General features: G+C 38.6%; 1 protein-coding gene and 1 long non-coding RNA gene across 4 annotated transcripts in view; one reads left to right on the forward strand and one right to left on the reverse strand.

Moving 5' to 3' along the window:
• The first annotated feature begins 908 nt into the window (after positions 1-908).
• On the forward strand, positions 909-14,625 carry LOC108872945 (uncharacterized). The gene is made up of 3 exons (XR_001959306.2): positions 909-1,187; positions 13,314-13,445; positions 14,552-14,625. It is a non-coding gene; the product is annotated as an uncharacterized LOC108872945 (long non-coding RNA).
• The window catches only part of atrnl1a (attractin-like 1a), a 244,340-nt gene continuing 238,291 nt past the window's right edge, over positions 13,470-19,518 (reverse strand). For 2 of the 3 annotated variants that reach the window (XM_051076681.1, XM_051076679.1), the window contains one exon: positions 13,470-15,304. In XM_051076681.1, coding sequence (XP_050932638.1) covers positions 15,183-15,304 — 122 coding nt within the window. In that variant the 3' untranslated portion in view covers positions 13,470-15,182. Of the gene's footprint in view, positions 15,305-17,075; positions 17,117-19,518 lie in introns of all 3 variants that reach the window. The other variant, XM_051076680.1, reaches the window with a different exon arrangement.

Raw genomic sequence — 19,518 nt, forward strand, 5'->3', positions numbered from 1 at the left:
ACCCCTGAAATCAAAACAGCGCCTCTTTTGGCCCTCAACAGCCATCATAAAAAAAGTCTAAGCAGAACTTACTTTTTTTTCTTGTTTTCATGGAATAATCTTTAAAAAGCTAGAAATGTGTAAAATTCTTTCCAGAAAAAAAAGAATATCATAACGTTGTGATGTAGAAATTTCTGTTTTCTGTTAATAACCTTAAGAGGTGGTAAAGTTATTGTCGTCTCACAGCAAGAGGGTTTCAGGTCCGAATCCCAGTTCGCCCGGGGATTTTCTGAGTGGAGTTTGTATGTTTCCCAGTGCCTGTTGAATTTCCTCCAGGTACTCCCACAGTCCAAAGGTTAATTGTTGTCTCTAAACTGCCTGTAGGTGTGAATGTGAGTGTGAATGGTTGTTTGTCTCTATGGCTGCGGTTAAATAGTCTTTTTTTTGCTTGGAAAGGTTCCTAACTAAGCGAAATGACCCGGAAGTATCTCAGTGGCAGCCATGATAAGAGCTGGTCCAATTATCGAAATGTTAAGGAAAGAAGCTTTAGTACTTCCTATCTTATCTCCTCCACCATTGTAAATTTCCTGTTCATTTGTTTTTATTTTTAACAATATCTGTTTTGTTGTTATTTCCTCAGAGTGATTGATGGTCTAGTGTTCCCTGTGTGTAAACAGAAAGCTGTACTTCTGTGTTGGACAGGAAACCTTATTGAATCGTAGCCTACAGCAGCGAGTTCCTCACTGTACATGTCCTCTACGTCTTAAATAATAATAATAAAATATAAATAATAATAATAAATAAAGTTGGTTTTAAAAAAAAACGCCTAGTGTAAGTGCAGTTGGATTCTCTAAACACCGCGGTTCTCCGTTCATAAGTCTTGACGTTTTCCGTCATTCTCCACGCAGACCACCCGGTGAGCACGACGAGTGTGATAAATCAAACGCACCCAAAAATGTTGCATGCTGGGCCTGGCCGGAGCACGTCCTGTTACTTCTCCTGAGAGATAGGCCTATGTTACACAGAGTACACGACCCACAATCCCTGTTCCACATGATGAACTCAGAAACACTCAGACGTGTTTGAGAGGCGCGGAGAAAACTGAATCGGTCATATTAAACACGGCGAAGGAGCAGGGAGACTGGACCTGAGGAGAACACGCTGTGAGGACTTCCTGCTGCATCAGCTGCTCGCTGTGATTCAGACAGGTGAGTACAAGGACTCTGGTGGCGGCTGATGATGGATTGTAGTTCAGTTTCTGGAGAAGAACAACGACAACAGCTGTGTTTGTTAGAGCTGTGCAGGCTTTGTGTTACTGCTTTATTGTGGTTCTGGTGTGAATCTGCTGTGTTGTTCGTATTGCTTGCATGTGTGTTACTCCGCTGTTGATTGTGTTATGTTGCACCTACTGCGTTTTTATTTATTCATTGATGCTCATGTTTGTTTAATTGCGCAAACTGAAGGCTGTTGTATGTTTTATTAGCTAGTCTGTTTTATGCATTGTCTACAAAGAGCTTTCTGTAGAGACTGGGTGGATGTTTGTCTTGAGCATGCAGGCCTTGTGGTGGTGTAGGTTGCCCTGAGCCTGGCTGGTGTTGATGTAGATCCACGGTGGTTTTAGTAGCTCATTTTGTGAGAGTTCTGCTGATGGTATAAAACCCACAATTAACTGATCTTACTTTTTTTGACCTAAACATTTTAATCAGTATTGTTCTTTATTTTAAAGAAGAGATTGTAACGACTCCCATCTTAATACCTCAAAGAGATTTATTACCTAATGATACCTGCCAAGGTAATATCCTAATACTCTGTTCTGGTACTTAGTGTACACAAAATGACATCGCTGTTTTTAAAACAGGGGACCAAGTAGTCGCCTCAAAGCTGGAAAGTTATTAATTAAAACCTCTCTTGTTAGAATTTCATGGAAAAATTTCCATGAGTTAAATAGAAAGAGTGATGGGTCAAACAGGCTAACACCGGGCCCCCAGCTCCCATTTATGTGTCACATGAAATGGCGTTGATGGTCGTTGACATCGACGACACGTACTGTGGCATTTTTGACATTATGAATAAAACATGAATGTAAAACAGAAAAAGGGTGATGGGGAAAATGGTCTGACGTGTGCACATAATCGTCATCAAATGCCAGAAAATGAGTCTGACATTTGAATATACTTTCTAGTCCTAATTCCCCATTATCTTCCAGCACAGCCATTAGACTAACTGCACATCCTGCAGCCCTAATACAGTGCACCATAATAACAGTGATTGCAGTATAACCACATTTGCCAAGAATATAGTTAGTTTGGGAAGTGGCCATAAATGCCATGTAACTTGTTGCAGGAGGCTGCACGCAACAAAGTCTGAGTCATTGTTCATAATTAGTACTCTGGAGAAGCTGCAACTGGTGAAGTCCTTTTTACTTTTTGACACCCAAAGACATGCGACAGATGAATAATTGTATGTGTTTTAGGAACACTGTACTATTACTATTTCGTCCCACAGTGGGAAACATGGAACAATGGCTCGCATCAATTTGCAACAGCTCAATCACAACATGCACAAAATACACACAAGCTGCTCAGTTGTGAAGATGAGATAAAATAAAAATAAGTATGAAGTCAATACAGTGCATCGGTGCAGTGATATGTGACCAGGTGCAAAATGCTTCTTAGTTCCAGTCAGAGTCCTGTCCACCTCTGTTACAGGTCTCCTATACCACTGAGATAATGTGCACGTCTGGTTTTGATACAGAGCCTCTTTGTTTTGCATTGTAGTTTAAGAGATAAAATGTAAAACTGATAAAAAGTATTAAAGGGTGGAATCATCGTTACTAGAGACATCCAGTCAATTAAAATTCAACATTCACCCAGCTATAGATTTTCTCTGTCCAGGTCTATTTTTTCAGTCTCGCAGAAGCAGGAACAGATTCAAACAGCACATGCTCTGAGGGCACTTCTTCCCCCCTATTGTAAAATAAAGCTAATAGTGTCACACAGATATATTACAGAACCATGAAATTAAACCCCCCGTGGCTTCAAAACCGAACTGTAACGGCAGTTATTTAATATTAGGTCCGGTCGGTGAGTGGAATCGGATTTTTGAAAGCAGGCAATATTTCACATGCAGAGATCAAGCTTATTAAGAGTCATTAAAGTGCTGTTTCCTCACTGTGGAATGGCACCAGTGGATGTGAACAGTGTGAGCCGTGATGAAAGCTGTGGAGCACAGTCACGTATTACCTTTCTTTTTGTGCAGCAGTAATGGAGTGAGTCCAGAAGGAGGAAGAATGACAGTTGGTTATACCTGCAAATTATATCATTCTTGAAACTGACAAGACTGGGTTTCACCTACCTCCAAAGCAAATCAACTTATTTCAAGAATTTCCCAAAATCAAGTTTATAACTCTGTACTCCAGTGAAGCCTAGAACTGGCCTTCTTTTTGCCAGAAACAGACAAAGGTGATTTCCACTGAGGATGCTTGAAACTTGTGACACTGTGCTCTTATGCCATATAATATGCCCCATATACACTATGCCCTAGGACATTTTTAGAAAATACTTAAATCAAATATATACACCCGCACTTAAGGAATGATTTGAGAATTGATGACTTGGGGTATTTCTTGCAGACCTGGTCAGTTCACCATACTCTGCAGATTTCCTGCTCAGGTTTGATTTACAGTGCACTGAGTGTACAGATGACATGAGAGCCACAAAATCTGAGTTGTTAGCTTTAAAGTTCAGTCTAAGATCTTGTGGTCACGCTCAGCTATCTGTCTCTTTGTGTTCTTAATACATGTCCCGAGCTGATCTTAATCATAATCATCAGAGACAATCTGTGAATATGTTAACAGATCGGTATCTGCTAAAATAGAACATCAACATCCTGTCCTTTCTTTACTGAACTCTGCTGTGATATTCTGCTTCAGCCCGCTAGTGCTCCAGTTGTATCCCCCCCCCCCGCCCCCCTTTATTAGCAAAGGGCAGCGTATCAGACATTCAGCTAATAGCAGGTAATGTCGTTGTCACTGGTTAAAATGACTAATGTCACCAGCACTGGCTCATATCAGCTGTTGCTAATCAACACTAATTCCATGAGCAGTGTTAACTCGATGGCAGGCCAGAATAAAACATGGCTGTTTTGCGGTGGTGTCTGTACTCTGCCAAAAGTTGCTTATGGAGCAAAAGAGGCATCACATGTGTTTTTGTCATGCTAACCACTCCAACAGAGTGATAGGTCTTCTCTTTAGTTGATCATATCATTTCAGTTTCAGGAGTTCCACACTCTCACAGTTTAAATTTCATTCATATCATATCAGTAATTTGTAGTTTTGAGTCAGTATTTCAGTGTTATTTCCAGTGTGTCAGATACATATTCAAACAACATTTAGGTAAATATGAACTGGATTGGACTCAGTATCCCAGTAGTCCCAAAAGGAATAGGTTTGGAATTGGAGCCAAAAACCTTGACCGGGACTTCCCTCATTTTTAAGTTTTGAGGCAACTTTCCAAAAATTATAACTGTGTAACTTTTGAAGCCAAAGTTGCTTTGCAGTGACAATCTGAGTCTCATAAGGGTGAAATACGTTGTGCCACTTTTACCCTTCAGTGCGAATGCATTCTCTCTAGGGGAAATGATTATGGGGATTTGTAGTTGTTATCTAATAAGCACCTTGACTTCAGCATCAAGGTTCCTCAGGCCCAGTGATACACATGAATAATAACCTCAATAAAACTGAACCAGACTCGTCATTAGAATTGACCCTCATCTTGCAGTCTTATCTGCCCACACTCATAACAAGCCTCCTGATATTATATTTTTTTTTATAGTTTATCAATACCAAACCTCTATTCATTAATGGACAGTTTATAAGAAGACGACATAAAACTTCACATAAACACGTTGGGTCTCCTGACACCAGCATGAATTAACATCTATTAATACATCGCGAGGGAATCACTGCAATGCAGTAAACTCCTGTGTGGCCAATTCACGTCACTATGACAAATAGGTTATGAATACTAATAGTGTTTGTCGTAATCATCTTTGGTTCTTTACAATCATGGTTTAATTATGCAGGTTGTTTACAACTCTAATGACTTAACTTTTTTTTTTTCCTTAAACCATTCTCCTGTAAAACAGACAGCAACAAGGAAAATAATGGTTTGCAATTTGATCAGGGATACAAACATTACATTAATATTCATATAATGTATGCTGACAGACAGACAACATTAAAAATAGTGGAGTAACATAAGTGGTAGAAATACTCCTAATACTAACTTTTCAGCAAATCCCTAGAAAAAACAAAGCCAACAATGTGTTACTCTCTCAATAGTGTGTGACTTCCCTACCCTGTCTGTGGCTTTCCAAGCCCACTGATTCCCACTGAAGATGTACATCTTTAAAAAAGAGTCATGAATACATGTTTTCATTTTTTACAAGTAATTTCCTAAAACAGGTGGGCACTGTAGTTTTTTTTTTAATCAAACATTACTCAGACAGTAAAGAATGTGTATGTTTTTGGAACTATTTTCACTGGTGGAATAATCCACATTTGTCGCTCGAGTGAATATATGGGGGGCAGCAGGACAGTATAAACTACATGTCACACAGTGCAACAGTGTGGCTCAGTGATGTGATATCATAGATCGCTATGGATTGCAGCAAAAATCCACATTGGAGAAGCTGTAACTGGTGAATTAGTGAGATTTTTACTTTAAAAAATGATTTAAAATGATTAATCGATTATCAAAATAGTTACTGATTAATTTTCCTAACATTGTCTAATTGATTAATCAACTAATCATTTTGGCTCTAATACACACACTATCTTATAATACAATATTTTTTTTAATTCCACTACAATGTCATTACCTTTTTCTTCCTTAGCATGCTACAAAATAAAAGTATGTAGGTTGTTTTATTTGGAAACAACTGTTTGCAGGCATTTTAATTGAAACTTAAGACTAGTTCAGTCTGCGCACAAGATTCTATTTTTGGTTGCATTTTCACTCATAGTACAGTTCAAGACAAACCTTATATAAAACAGTCACAGAACCCTGTGAATCCAGCTTTGGAAAGCCATATCAGTTCCATACCTTCAAATGCCAGTACCAGAACTAACCCATTACAGTCTTATAAAACTGATTCTGGGCCTAACCTGACAGGCCATGCAACCCGACCTGTGAACAAATACACTGCGTACTCACTCACTCAGTTTAACTTCATTTATTCTTCACTTACTTGGGGTTGGCAAACAACTAAAGTTAAGAATAATAATTAGCTACCCTGGGTAAAAATGAAAATAAAGATCAATCATGAGCTCTGACCATGCCTAATAAAATAACAAGGCAGCTATCAATATGTCACTCAATGTCCGACTTCAGTGAAATGTTGGAACAGAGTAAGAAAAAGGTTGTTTTTTTTTTCCTCCTCCAAAAACGGTCAAATCAAGGTTTTAGGTGGCTAAATTAATTCTCTTTTTTTTAAAGGCTTTCAAAAATATTACTCATTGAGACACAGAGCAGCACTGAAGTATAAATAGACAGAATAAGAAGGACACAGATTACAGCATGACACAAACGTGTTTCCTCCTGCATGGAAAAATGTGTGACAAAGCAGGAAGCTGGTCACCTCGACCCGTCAGGTGACCTTCCTGCAGGCGTCAGTGAAGTCTCTGTGGTTACTGCTCACATAATCAAGCTGATGCAGTGCGTCAAAAGCTTCGCTCCTTCCCTTTCATCCTTCACATCTTTGCACTTTGTGTGCGGAGAGAAAAAAAAGGGCCCTCTTTGTTGGCGCAGAAGGCCACTTATGACAGAGCAGTGCATGCTGGTATTGAGTAGAGGACGGTGCTGACAGAGGAGACATTCCTCACAGCGTCACAGAGCTGGCTGACTGGTTGGTGGTTTGGTTGAATGTGTGTGTGTTTGTAGGTAGGAGGAGGACAGTAGTGTGCTTTGTAATCCAGTGTTGCCCGCCTGCCCCCCCGCGCTGACTCGGTCACTTGTCCTCAGACCGTGGCCCAAATTACCCGCCACAATTGGCTTGTAATGACATAAAGATTGAGGCCTGGATGGGGCATCAATCACAGGGACGTGGTTCAGCTGACCCTGAGTCCTCGACGAGAGGGAGGTGAGAGGAGGCGGGGGAGAGAATGGCAAATGAGGCAGCGAGAAGGGCAGCAGAGATGGAAAGATACTGTAAGCAGACAAAAGAGAAAGAGAGAGAAAAAAGGGGACTGTACAGAGAGAAAGAGAGACAGAGGATGAGTTCTAACTATAAGAAGTAATCAGTTTTATTACTGAGCAGTCCTTGAAAAGGGCAAGATGCCTTTCTCTGTGTATACTAATACAAAACTCCTGACACTGTACTGTATGTATGTGTGTATGTGTGTGTAGTCTAGGTATTACTCATGTTGTAGGGACCTAAATCTGTTTAGAGTGTTATTATGAGCACTTGTCTTCCTTACTGGGACAAAAAACAAGTCCCCATAATGTAAATCATTAAATACTAAGGTGAGGACATGTTTTAAGGTCAGACTAAGGTTAGGTCTAGGTTAGGTCTAGGGTAAGGGTTGATTTAGCTAATTTAATTGAGGATTCATTCCAGGCTAAATATTGTACTTGCGTCTCAAATTTAGGCTTGAACTTGAAAAAATATGAATATTGTTCATTCCCCTCTCAGCTGAATGGCATCTTTGTGAACATGGCAAAATGAAAATCTAATAGAGAGGACATGAACTCAAGTCTTGTACAAATTTGCATTTATGTGCAGTTGTGGAAACCTAATATTAACTTGCTTATCTGAAAATATTCACCCATTTCTAATAAACCTTAAATAGAAATTACAGTACACTTACTGTTCCCTTTCTGTTTTTTACTAAATATGGAAATTTGTCAGTTTCTCATTTATTAAACAGGTGAAAATCAGATTAAAACAGATGAAAACAGAAAATGTTGCATTTTAATCCTGTTATTTACTTAGAGGGACTTTGGGGCATTTTTGTTTTTTACTAGGGTTTTTCACTTTGTAAGCCGTTAATGTCACAAGTGTACTTTATTTAATGTAAACTGTGGCAATCTTTTGTCTTTTTGCAGGGTAATTTGAGTTTAATGATCAAACTCTGGGATTTTTTCATTGGCTCGTAAATTATTGCACAAAATAAACACTGTGACAAACAAAAGTTTATGATACTTTCACTTTTGTTTAGCAAGTTAAAGTTCACAAATGAACTCCACTTTTATGATTTTAAAGCCTGAATACAATCACTAGAGGTAAAAAGCTAATGTTAAGCCATAAACGAACTACACCACAGTCGAATGCTTTCAACACCACTAAGCTTCCAACTTGTAATTTAATTTAACATGTGGACCTCTTTCACTAAAGCCTTTCTTCTTAGAAAGTTAGTAATAGTTTGCAAGAGTGTGAGTATAAACACAACAAGGCTGTAAAGGTTGACTAGCAAACTAGAAAGGTTGATCATGTTGGTAGACAACCTCTGGTGTCATTTAGCCATATGTTAGCAACCCACCTTTTTTAAGACATGCAAAAGCTTAAAAAACATATTTACTGATATATTTTATGTTGTAGAATAAGACGTTGAAATGCCTTGTGCTTGTGTTAACCACAGACCTTATTTCAGCTCTCTAACCAAAAACACATTCAAAATACCAATCAATTTTGGGACAAGGTGTTAAAACGCTAACTTACTTCCAGGTTTCAAGACTCTTTCCTGCAGCACTCTGTTGGCAATGAATTAATGAATCGAGTGTTGTTTGGTATATGTTGCACTAAATTATGAACCCAGCATTTTAAATCTGACAGCAGCCTCTGATCTTGAACAGTATAAGACTTTTTATATTTCCTGTTTTTTCTCTGCTTCTTAAAGTGTTGCTTCTGTTTATAATAGGTGTACGTTTTTAAAGTTAAGATGCTTAACTTGTGATCACGCCAAACTTACATGGTAAATGTAACCTGCTAATGTTTTTATTTATTTAATTTTTTTTAATGTGCGTGGCAGGCCTGCTATATAGCTATGTTTGGCTAACATAGAGCAGTTTGTGACTGTGGTGTGGCTCTTTCAGTAACATTATTTCCTACACTGTCACATTCACAACTCTTAAGTTTGCATATAAACATAATTCATTCGAGGTGTGTGTTCTCTTGGTGTTTGCACATTATGTGAACACATGGGACCCATGTCAGAAATGTGTTTATTTTTTTTGTTTTTTTCTACAAGAGATGAATAGCAGTATGTTAAGGGGTTAGCATTGGCAGAATGCCATTAATTTGTTGAAGCAGGGCCTAATGCTTCTTCTTCCCCTCTTTCTATGTTCTTATTAGTTTTGCATGTTCTGGTATTGAGCTTCTTACATTGACTTGACTAAAAACATAGACTTCTCTTTCATCCTCAGAACTGGTTTAAAAACATTAGATCAGGATAAAAGGGAAAGTGCACCGCTTCCTGCTGTCTCTGACGTGCAGGTATTGAGCAGAGCGGAGATGCCAGCGGCCCACTTAATGCTAAATACTGCAGTCTTTTATCTTGAGAAAAAATAGAGCGAGCTAAGAGCGTAAAAAGGAGCACTTATCTCCTCCTGGTCACTAATGGTGGTGACAGGAGCAGCATTGACCTCATGTAATGTTCAGAAGCCTCTCAAGTTCCAAACTAGACTTTCAAAGAAAGGAGTCAAAAGCAAAAGTCAAAATGTAGATTTTGCACATTTTGTATGATTGTAGGGTATGATTGTGTTTTTAAGCAGGAAGTATTAGTGAATATTAGTGATTGTTTTATTTTACAACCCTTATTGCACTTATGAGCTTTACTTTCTCAGTGCAGACACTTTCCTCCTCCTGATTACTTTTAGTATTTAGCGACACCAGCAGTTTGCGTTGAGGGAGTCAGAGAATCAGTCCACTACTTTGGTCAATCTCAGTTTTTCAGCCATGTTTCAATGCATACCTTGGTTGTTTTCCTTTTTGTCTTTTTTTGTTTTTGGTGACCACATCTTGTGCTAATTAAAGGAGCCTAATTTTTACAACAGGTGTGATCACTCGATCATGATTGGACCAAAATAGTCACATGACACAAGCAAAGGGAAGACAGAAAAATAGGTGTAGTGTGTAATACAAAATATAGAGCTTGCCCTAACTCAAAATAGAATAATAGTTTTATAGTGTTAAATGTGAAATTTAGTTTGGCATTCCCATCAGCCTCTGCTGTCCTGTGTTTAGTGCTACAAGTTTAGCAAATGTTAGCATGCTAACACACTAAACTCAAATGCTAAACTTTGTATCACACCATAAATGTATTGCCTGCTAAACATCAGAATGTTGGCATTGTCAGTTTGAGCATGTTAGCATGCTGACATTAGCATTTTCTGCTATTTCTAAATGGAGCATCACAGAGCTACTGTTGTGGTTGTAGACTCTGTCTTGTTGCCATGTGTGTGTTGTCTGAGTTTTTTTTTTTTTTTTTAAACAAGTGTAAAATGTATATATTATTCGAGCTACAGTTTTATTTCCTGTTAATTAGAGAAGTGTGTTGGGGCAGATGTGTAGCAGGCCTGCTATGTAGTTTTCAACACTTGTGTGTTTGGCTAATGCAGAGGATTTTTGACTCTGTTCATGGTGTTCCACAGGCACAGGGAGCTTTTATGCAAGAGAGACCATGTGAGTGCTGTGTTTCTCCTCAGTTGCGGTTGCTGTTGCTTTGCAGCAAATTGCTAAAAGGCTGTCTGGGCCTTGTCAGCTACCCAAGGCGTTGCAGAGTTTGACCCACCACATATATCGCTTATGTTCACGGCAACTAAACCCATTAGGTTAAGGTTAGAGAAAGACTGTGGTTGAGGTTAAATGAATGCTGGGATACCAATGTTGAATACAAAAGCTCTTTAAACATCACATTATTTCACGCACTGGCACAGAGCGTGTCACTGAACAGAACTCGTTAACTTTGCATATGAACATAATTAATTGGAGGTGTGTGTGTTCTCTTGGTGTGTTTGCACATATGTGAACACGTGGGACCCATGTCAGAAAGGCAGGCTCCATTTTCTACAAGTAACGAATGACAGTAAAACAGATGTTAAGGGGTTAGCAGCAGCAGGCAGAATGTCATTAATTTGTTGAGGCAGGGTCCATTGCTTCTTCTTTCCCTCATTGTGTGTTTGTACTAGTTTGTGTGTTCAAGTATCAAGCATCTTACATTGACTTAACTAAAAACACAGACCTGTTTCATCCTCAGAACTGGTTTAAAAACATTAGATCTGAATAAAAGGGAAAGTGCACCACTTCCTGCTGTCTCTGACGTGCAGGTATTGAGCAGAGCGGAGATGCCAGCAGCCCACTTAATGCTAAATACTGCAGTCTTTTATCTTGAGAAAAAATAGAGCGAGCTAAGAGCGTAAAAAGGAGCACTTATCTCCTCCTGGTCACTAATGGTGGTGACAGGAGCAGCATTGACCTCATGTAATGTTCAGAAGCCTCTCAAGTTCCAAACTAGACTTTCAAAGAAAGGAGTCAAAGCAAAAGTCAGACAAACAGGGTGTGAAAATAGCATTCATTAATAAAGATTTACAGTCTTTGTTGATACAGTTTTAGTAATCAGTGGTTAATCAAGGATGTAGTGAATACAAAATCTAACCAAATTAAATGTAATTGACTGTGCTTTAACAGCTGTTCAGTTTCATTTAGATCATTTCACATTGAATAAAAAATATGATCAATTCTTAGCTAAGTGAACAGTATCAGACTAACATTGGTTACAAGAGGATAAGGTATTTTAAGGTAAAAGAAGGCATATGCAAATGATTGCTGACATGAAAGCGCTGTTTATCCAGCTTTTATTTACTGCCACGTCACTGACTGTGAAGGATGTTGAAATGCAGCCAGACGGTAGGGAGCCGCAGCCACTAGATCCTCCACTGCTGTTCCCTGGAAAGAATGTATGTTGGTGTTTTCTTCTGGTTATAGTTCCTCATTTGCATAAAAGTGTCTTATTCTTGAAGATGTTGAGATCCCCACAACAATCCCACTCCCATTGCTTCATGACTAAGGACATAATCCATGGTCCATTTTAAAGCACAAAGCAGCTGTTTGTTGGTGAGGCAATGTAGGCACAAAAAATCTGCATTTATTTTATGTGTGTATATATAAACTGCATCTGTATGTGGCACCACCTTTGTAAACAAAGCTGTCATGACACATAAAAGTTTAAATATGTTTGTTAACAGTAGCAGACCAGGCATACATGGAAGCAGTGGTGCCATTATTATCTATTGTTATTAGTTATACCTTTGTTTGACAGGACAAAAGGTCTGCTGTGTGAAATAACCCACATATTGATGATTTCCTAACCTGCTACAAATAATAGATCATTAAAAGATTCATCCCTTGATAATTAGTTTATAAGATTCTGTTCACGCATAGTTAATATTTCGACCTGAGGGTGGTGTTCATCTTCTGGGGCTCAGTAAATTCCATGGCATTTGCATTATCTTTTAAGTCCACTTGATGTTGAGACCGAAGAACCCAGAGAATCCACGCAGGCACAGGGAGAACATGCAAACTCCACACAGAAAAGCCTCTGGCGAACTGGGGTTGAACCTTCTTGCTGTGAGGCGACAGTGCTAACCACTGCACCACCCTATTTAAACCACATTTACAGAACTAATAGTTTATTCTGATAAATATTTCCTGTCTGGCACAATGACCTACCCTATTTTTAACTGCATTTATAGAGATAGTAGTTAATTATTTTATATAGATACACAGTCAATGAAAATGTATCACATTCTTTCTTTTTTTTAAATAGAACAGTGTTATGAGAACTAATCCGGTGTTACCGTTTTATTTTTGTTCATTACCATAACAGTCAGGTTTCAAAGCTAAGATCATGTTTTTTGTTTTTTTTTTCAGAAGACATATGGTAAAATATTTTCAGATCTTCAAGGTGATACGTTTTCATTGACTGTCAGTTTATTCTCTGCCTGACAGAATGACCTATAATATTTAGTTTTTGTTGACATTGTGGGAAAAGTGTATAGAAAGGGAGTGTATATTAGAAATGTAGCTGCTAAAGAGCAAAGACTCTACCTCTGAAGTGGAGAGCACCCTGGTCAAAGGGTCACTCTGGAGTCTGAGGATATCCACATTTCACTGGGAATCAGTCACTAGGACTGAAATGATTCCCTAGTGATGTTTCTGCAGTTGAAACGTTTTAGATGAGTTGTTTTTTCATGGACCAAAGTCTTGTTCAAGGAATCACTATTATTATTAACATTGACACATGTTATGCTCAGTGTTCTATTTTCCATTCTGTTCAGGTTGCTGAGCCAGGCCTGGGGTAACTCTATCAGCAGTGTTGGATGGCAGAGTCTATAATGTTGGCTGAGCTTGTCATCTGACCCTATTGACATCCCAAGAACACTCATCAATACGATCCAACAAAAGCAGAGGTAAGAATACACACAGCAGATCAGTTCCAATTACCATACGAAGAGGCATCAAAATTTTTTAATTGTAAATGTACAGTTTTTATGCTCATATGGAAAAAAAACAGTGAGGTGAGCTGCCCTTTGTTAATAGAAGTCAAACAACAAACTGGTGCAAAATTACATGGAGACAAAATGTCTGAATGAAACATCAGATTCAATATGTAGCTGGTCGATAAAGACATAACTGTACTGTGTATGTGCAGTTGATTAAAAACTGACTTCACAATAATAAATGAGGGTTTAACACATTTGGTAGAAGGGAAAACTTGACATCACATGAAATTTGCTATGATGTACATAAAATATGATATTTGCTACGTAGATAAATCATAACACTGATTGAGACACTGAGTGTAAAAGCATAAAAAGGGAATACTGCACAGACTTGTTTTGTAAAATCAATTATTTAGTCTTTGTTTAAAAAAAAAAAAATCCTTAGTGCATTTGTAAACTTGCTAAATTATTGTTTAACTGTAATTTGCATAATTAATAAATATTACATAAGGAGATATGTTACATAAACGTTTGAGTATCACAAATAAACAGACATGAAATTTACTGGAGGTCATGATAAAAGATGTATACTGTAGCTTCACAGTAATAAATGAATTAATAGGCATATGAATACCATCAGTAGTATGCATTTGATACCGACCTTGAGGTTACCATGTAGCCCAGAATGAACATTACATTTGGATGATCAGTTGCATATTATTATCCCACACCAGGGTCCTAATGTACTGGTAAAGCATTTCACTTATAGTGCATATACAGATGTATAGAAGGCCCACAGCTACAGATAATGGACCTTTCCATTACAGAGGACCTGAGCAGATATCAAAATGTTGAACTTCAAATGTTGGTGCAGGGACAAACAAAAATCCAATGTAGGACATGTTTCAACAATTACATCCAAAGATCTTTGTAGCAAGATGCAGTTCTTCAACATCTCAACAACAGTAGTCTTTAAAATTCCCAGAGGAGACTTTCTCCTCAAATCCTTGTCACAGAACATCACCCACTTCAGTGTTGCATTGATCTAGTTAGGTCCTTGTTCTTCTTTCCAGCATTACTCCTGAGTCCGAGTGGGTTTGTAAGCCAGGAGGACTTCATTTCAGCTCAATATCTTCCGCTGGAGCTCAAAGCCATTTGGTTTGGTTTATTGGTGAAAAACAAGTGTTTTTCTCTGTCAATATGGCAGACCGCATGACAAACAGACAAGCAGAACCCTGGAGATGCAGAGCCACATGGCATGGAAGCAGAACAATCTGCCAGCTCTTGTTGTAAATATCTGACCAAAGCTATGATGGAGAAAAACATTCTCGTTGTCGAACTGCATTTAGTTTTCCAATTGGTTGTTCTCCTGGCTCATCAGGACCAACATTATACACACAGGAGACAAAAAGAGCATGTTGATGAAGAAGCTTTCCCTTTTACTCCAAGAAAGATAGGGACCACGAGTTCCACTTTCCTACTTTGTCTGTCTGTAAGACAGTTGTTACATCCCCACTTCCATCCATTTGTTTCCTCCTTCCAAGCCACTTTAAGACCAAAGATCATTCAATTTTGCATTCAATTTTTTGCAGGCTTTGCCTTTGTAATTTAGTGTTTTTCCGTGTCCAAAGTCAGTGACAGTATCTCCAGTGAAATCCCCCTGGGGGAAATGTGGATGTTGTCATCTTGTTGAGGGCATCCAGTTCATACACAGGTCCCTTGATGGTGCACGGTGTGTTTGCGGTGCTTGAGTCCAAGGCCTCGCTCCTTGAAGTCCATCACTCGCTGTTGTGATGTGTCTACCAGGGCACTGGCTATAGCAATACCTAGAAGTCCAAAGGGAAAACAGAGTTAATAGAGAAATTTAACATATAACAATATGACCTACTGTTTTAGATGTATTTTACAGTCAAAGCTCTGCAAAGTATTTTGACTGTGCCATGGGTGACCTGTTGAGATGACAAAATGGCGACTCTACTAAGTACGTATGACTAAGTCAAGGCTAATAAATGACATTTGTTGGCTGGAAAAATCTTTATAGATTCCCTGTATTATTAATATTAAGTTTTGTTTTCTGTCTCACAGGTTTCAACATTTTTTCTACAATTCCTATTCCTCCACTACAGGGATAAAATGTGGAATGAAATGAGGTTCTACTGTGGGAACCCATTTGTTTTTGTTACGAGCACTGTCACGATACAATTGATTGTAGGAAATGTTTAACAATATTAAATGGAAAGGATAGATGTAATTGGTAAAGGACAAAAAGATTTAACATCACCAAACCACCTATATCTAAAACTTGTAATGTATATAAATGATTAAAGATTTGCAGTTGCAAAACAGACTGACCCAAGAGGTTAGACATAACGTAAAATCAAATGTCTAAGGCTGCCCCAACAAGTCTCTAAAGAGTCTGAGGAACCAGAAAAAGAGACCATATTTCTCCTGTGTTAGCTTTTCTATATTGGCTCCCGGTTAAATCCAGAATAGAATTAATCCTCCTCACCTACAAAGCCCTTAATGGTCAGGCACCATCATACCTGAAAGATCTCATAGTTCCCTACAAGCCCACTAGGACATTGCGCTCCCAGAATGCTGGTTTACTGCTGGTTCCTAGAGTTTCTAAGAGTTGAATGGGAGGCAGAGCCTTCAGTTATCAGGCTCCTCTACTGTGGAACCTTCTCCCAGTTTGGGTCCAGAAGGCAGACTCTGCACTTTTAAGAACAGGATTAAAACTTTCCTCTTTGATAAAGCTCATAGTTAGGGTTGGCTCAGGCTTGAACCGTTCCTTACTTATGCTGCTATAGGCCTAGACTGCCAGGAAATCTCCCATGAATGTGCTGAGCTTCTCTCTCTCTCTCTCTCTTTCTCTCTCCATCAGTATGGATTCATATTCCATATTACATGTTACTAACTAATAGTTTCCCTTTCCTGTAGTATTGTGCTCCTCTGTCTCTCTCTCCTCTTCTGTCACTTTCTGCAGGTATTTCTGCTTCTGGAGCTGTAGAGTCTGCTGTAGAGTCTGCAAGCCTCCTGCTGCTCCTACAACTCTCAACGCTCAACACCTGCTGTTATAATTAGAAACTACTAGTACAGTTTCTAGTATAATTGCAATTATCACTACTGTCATTACTACTGCTGTAGTACTGGTATCACTTTACTTTTTTTTTTTTTTACATGGAATCTGTTATGATATGTTCTTCTGTCACTATTCTCCACACACACACACACACACACACACCACACACACACACACACACCCTTCCTCAAGCACGCGGCAGATGGCCGCCCACCCTGAGTCCGGTTCTGCTAGAGGTTTCTGCCTCTTAAAAGGAAGTTTTTCCTTTCCACTGTCGCCTAGTGCTGCTCATGGTGGGATTTGTTGGGTCTCTCTCTGTAAATACCTATTTTAAAGTATTTTAAAGTTAAAGTATGGTCTAGACCTGCTCTTTATGAAAAGTGTCCTGTATTGACTTTTGTTGTGATTTGGTGCTATATAAATAAAATTGAATTGAATTGAATTGAATTGAATTAATGTTGATTAATTAAAAAAAAAAACACATAACACATTTGTAAAATATGAAATGGTACTACTTGGAAGTAAAATGTGGAGTTCCTCAAGGTCCTTTTGTTTCCTATGTACAAAGGCAAGACAAATGATTATTAGAGACGTCTTCACAGTAGTTAATGAGAAAGATTAACTTAATTGGTAAAATGTCATCACAAAACTAGCTGGGATGTACATACATACACTTAATGTATACATGATTTAAGATTTGGATATTTAACAGGACTTACAAGCTAAACTCTGCACACGGCATTGGAAAATATGAAAATATTGCTTAAAGGTCAAGTGTGGAGTTCCACAAGGCCCTATTGTGAGCCCCCTTCCTGTTTTGTTTTTAAATCATCATTTACTGTGATCTCTCATTTTCAGTATTACTTTATCTTATTGCTAATGACAGCTAACTGTACCTGCTGCCTCCTGTGAATCAAATTTGTTTCTTATTTTCCTTTCTTATTTTCCTTCAGTTGTTTAGCTAAAAACTAGCTGTAAGTTTAGAAAGTGACTATAAACTGCACTTGCAAAGGCAGTCAGAGAAACTTCATTTAATGTATATTTTAAGTTAACTTATTCCTTTGAGCGTGTAAAGCACTTTGTTAAATGTATTTTGAAAAGTGCTATAACAAATTATTACTATGATGGCTACATAAAAGGATAGACTGGGGAAAAAAGCAACAATGATGAACTTAAATTGTAGCGCAAGTAAAAGTAAGTGAAAACCATGTGAAAAAAGAAGCACTGGTGAACTTCGAAGTAAAAAGCCCCAGCTGGTGTGTGACAGGTGGAAACACATCATCCTACCGGCAGGCACCTCGTCACAACATCCGAAAAAAAAAAAAAAGTTTTCCTCTCCCCAACCAGTGTCTGACTTCAGACAGGGGGTCTAACACTGAAGTCACTGAAGCATATCTCCCACCTTCCTGTCTCTTCCTCTTTCCTATTTCACCATGTCTCCCTCTCATTGTCCAGCAGGATGTCATACCTCCCTCGAAACAACTTCAGTATCTGATGTCCAATTCACTCTCTAGAGCAGGGCTTAGAGAGAGCAGGCCGGATGCACCAAGGCATCAGATGCCTCGCAGCATTGTGTTTCCTTGGCAGTAGCTGCTGTTGTTAAAGTGGATTTAGAGTCATGGCAGCTTTTGCGAGTGCAGCTAGTCCTGTCTTTCCCTCCCGACAACCGTGGGCCTGACAATGCATGGTCATTACAGCGAGAGCTCAATCTGCCAGTATGCAGGAGCCAAATAAACAAAACAGGCAAACAGCGCAGGGAATCTGCTGCGCTCTTGATATGATTTGGATGCAGGACATTTTCAGCATTTCACACTCAAGTGATTCTTGGGATTTTTTTTTTTTTCTTTTCTAGTGGGTGGAAAGGGGAAAGCCGATTACACAGCCACTCGGTGTGTGCCTGTGTGTGTACGTGACTCTGTAGGTTCATGTGTGTGACTTGGTAACTACGTAAACACTGCAGGTGTGCATACACCTTTGCACATACACGTTTTGCAAAGTTATGACACAGCAAGCTGTACAGGCCGTTTTGGCAGCCAACAGCAGCAACATGTGCTCTCTTCATTCAAAACGATAGAGGCGAGGTGATTGGTTAGCAGCACCTGGTCTGTTGGAATATGGCTCATTATGGCTGTTTGTTTCTCTTTGGCAGTGGTTTTATAGGTGTGTGTGTATGTGTGTTTTGGCTACCACAATCACCTAGATTTGGCTTTTTGTTGCTCTTATGGTAATTTATGGTTTGGTCCAAATGCTGGCATTGCTTGTTTGCAAATCTTCTGCATATTTCAGAGTAAATACACCTCCATAGGTTTTTGTGCATCTGTCTCTTTACAACAAACTCACGTCCCAAGCATTTTTTGAGGAAGATTGTTTAAGATTTTAGCAACCTGCAGTTTACAGTTCACAATTAAAAGCTAACAGATGGTGGGTATTTTATAGATTGATTTCAGTATTCTCTAGACTCTCTAGATATTCCCAATGTCCTTATATATGTTTTTAAATAATGTGCCCACAACATCAGCATTTGCCCACCACCTCTAGAGGGCTTTGAAATTATCTAGAAAATATAGAATACAAAAAATGTAAATAATGTAAACATTTTACTGAATGTATTTTTAGTTTTGTGTCCGATCAAAATCATGAAGGAGTGCGGGTGAATTGGACCTCTCAGCTTGATATTTTACATTGAATATGTCAGTTTAAGTTATGGGAAATTGTGATGGACATCTATCATCTGAGATTTTATAGACAAAACTATTAATTGTGGCATTAAAACATCCTATACATAATCCAGTATCTATTTGATAAATGTGCAGTATAAATATATATATTTAGGGGACTTATTTAGGGGACTTGTGATTAAATTGCCCTCAGTCATAAAAGTTTAGGATGTGATTGACAGATGACAAAAAGAAAGAAAAAAAGACAAGGGACAGATCTGGGAAGCAAACAACATTTCAG

This window comes from Lates calcarifer, linkage group LG16_LG22 (assembly GCF_001640805.2).
Source record: "Lates calcarifer isolate ASB-BC8 linkage group LG16_LG22, TLL_Latcal_v3, whole genome shotgun sequence".
In the NCBI taxonomy this organism is placed as follows: Eukaryota; Metazoa; Chordata; class Actinopteri; family Centropomidae; genus Lates; species Lates calcarifer.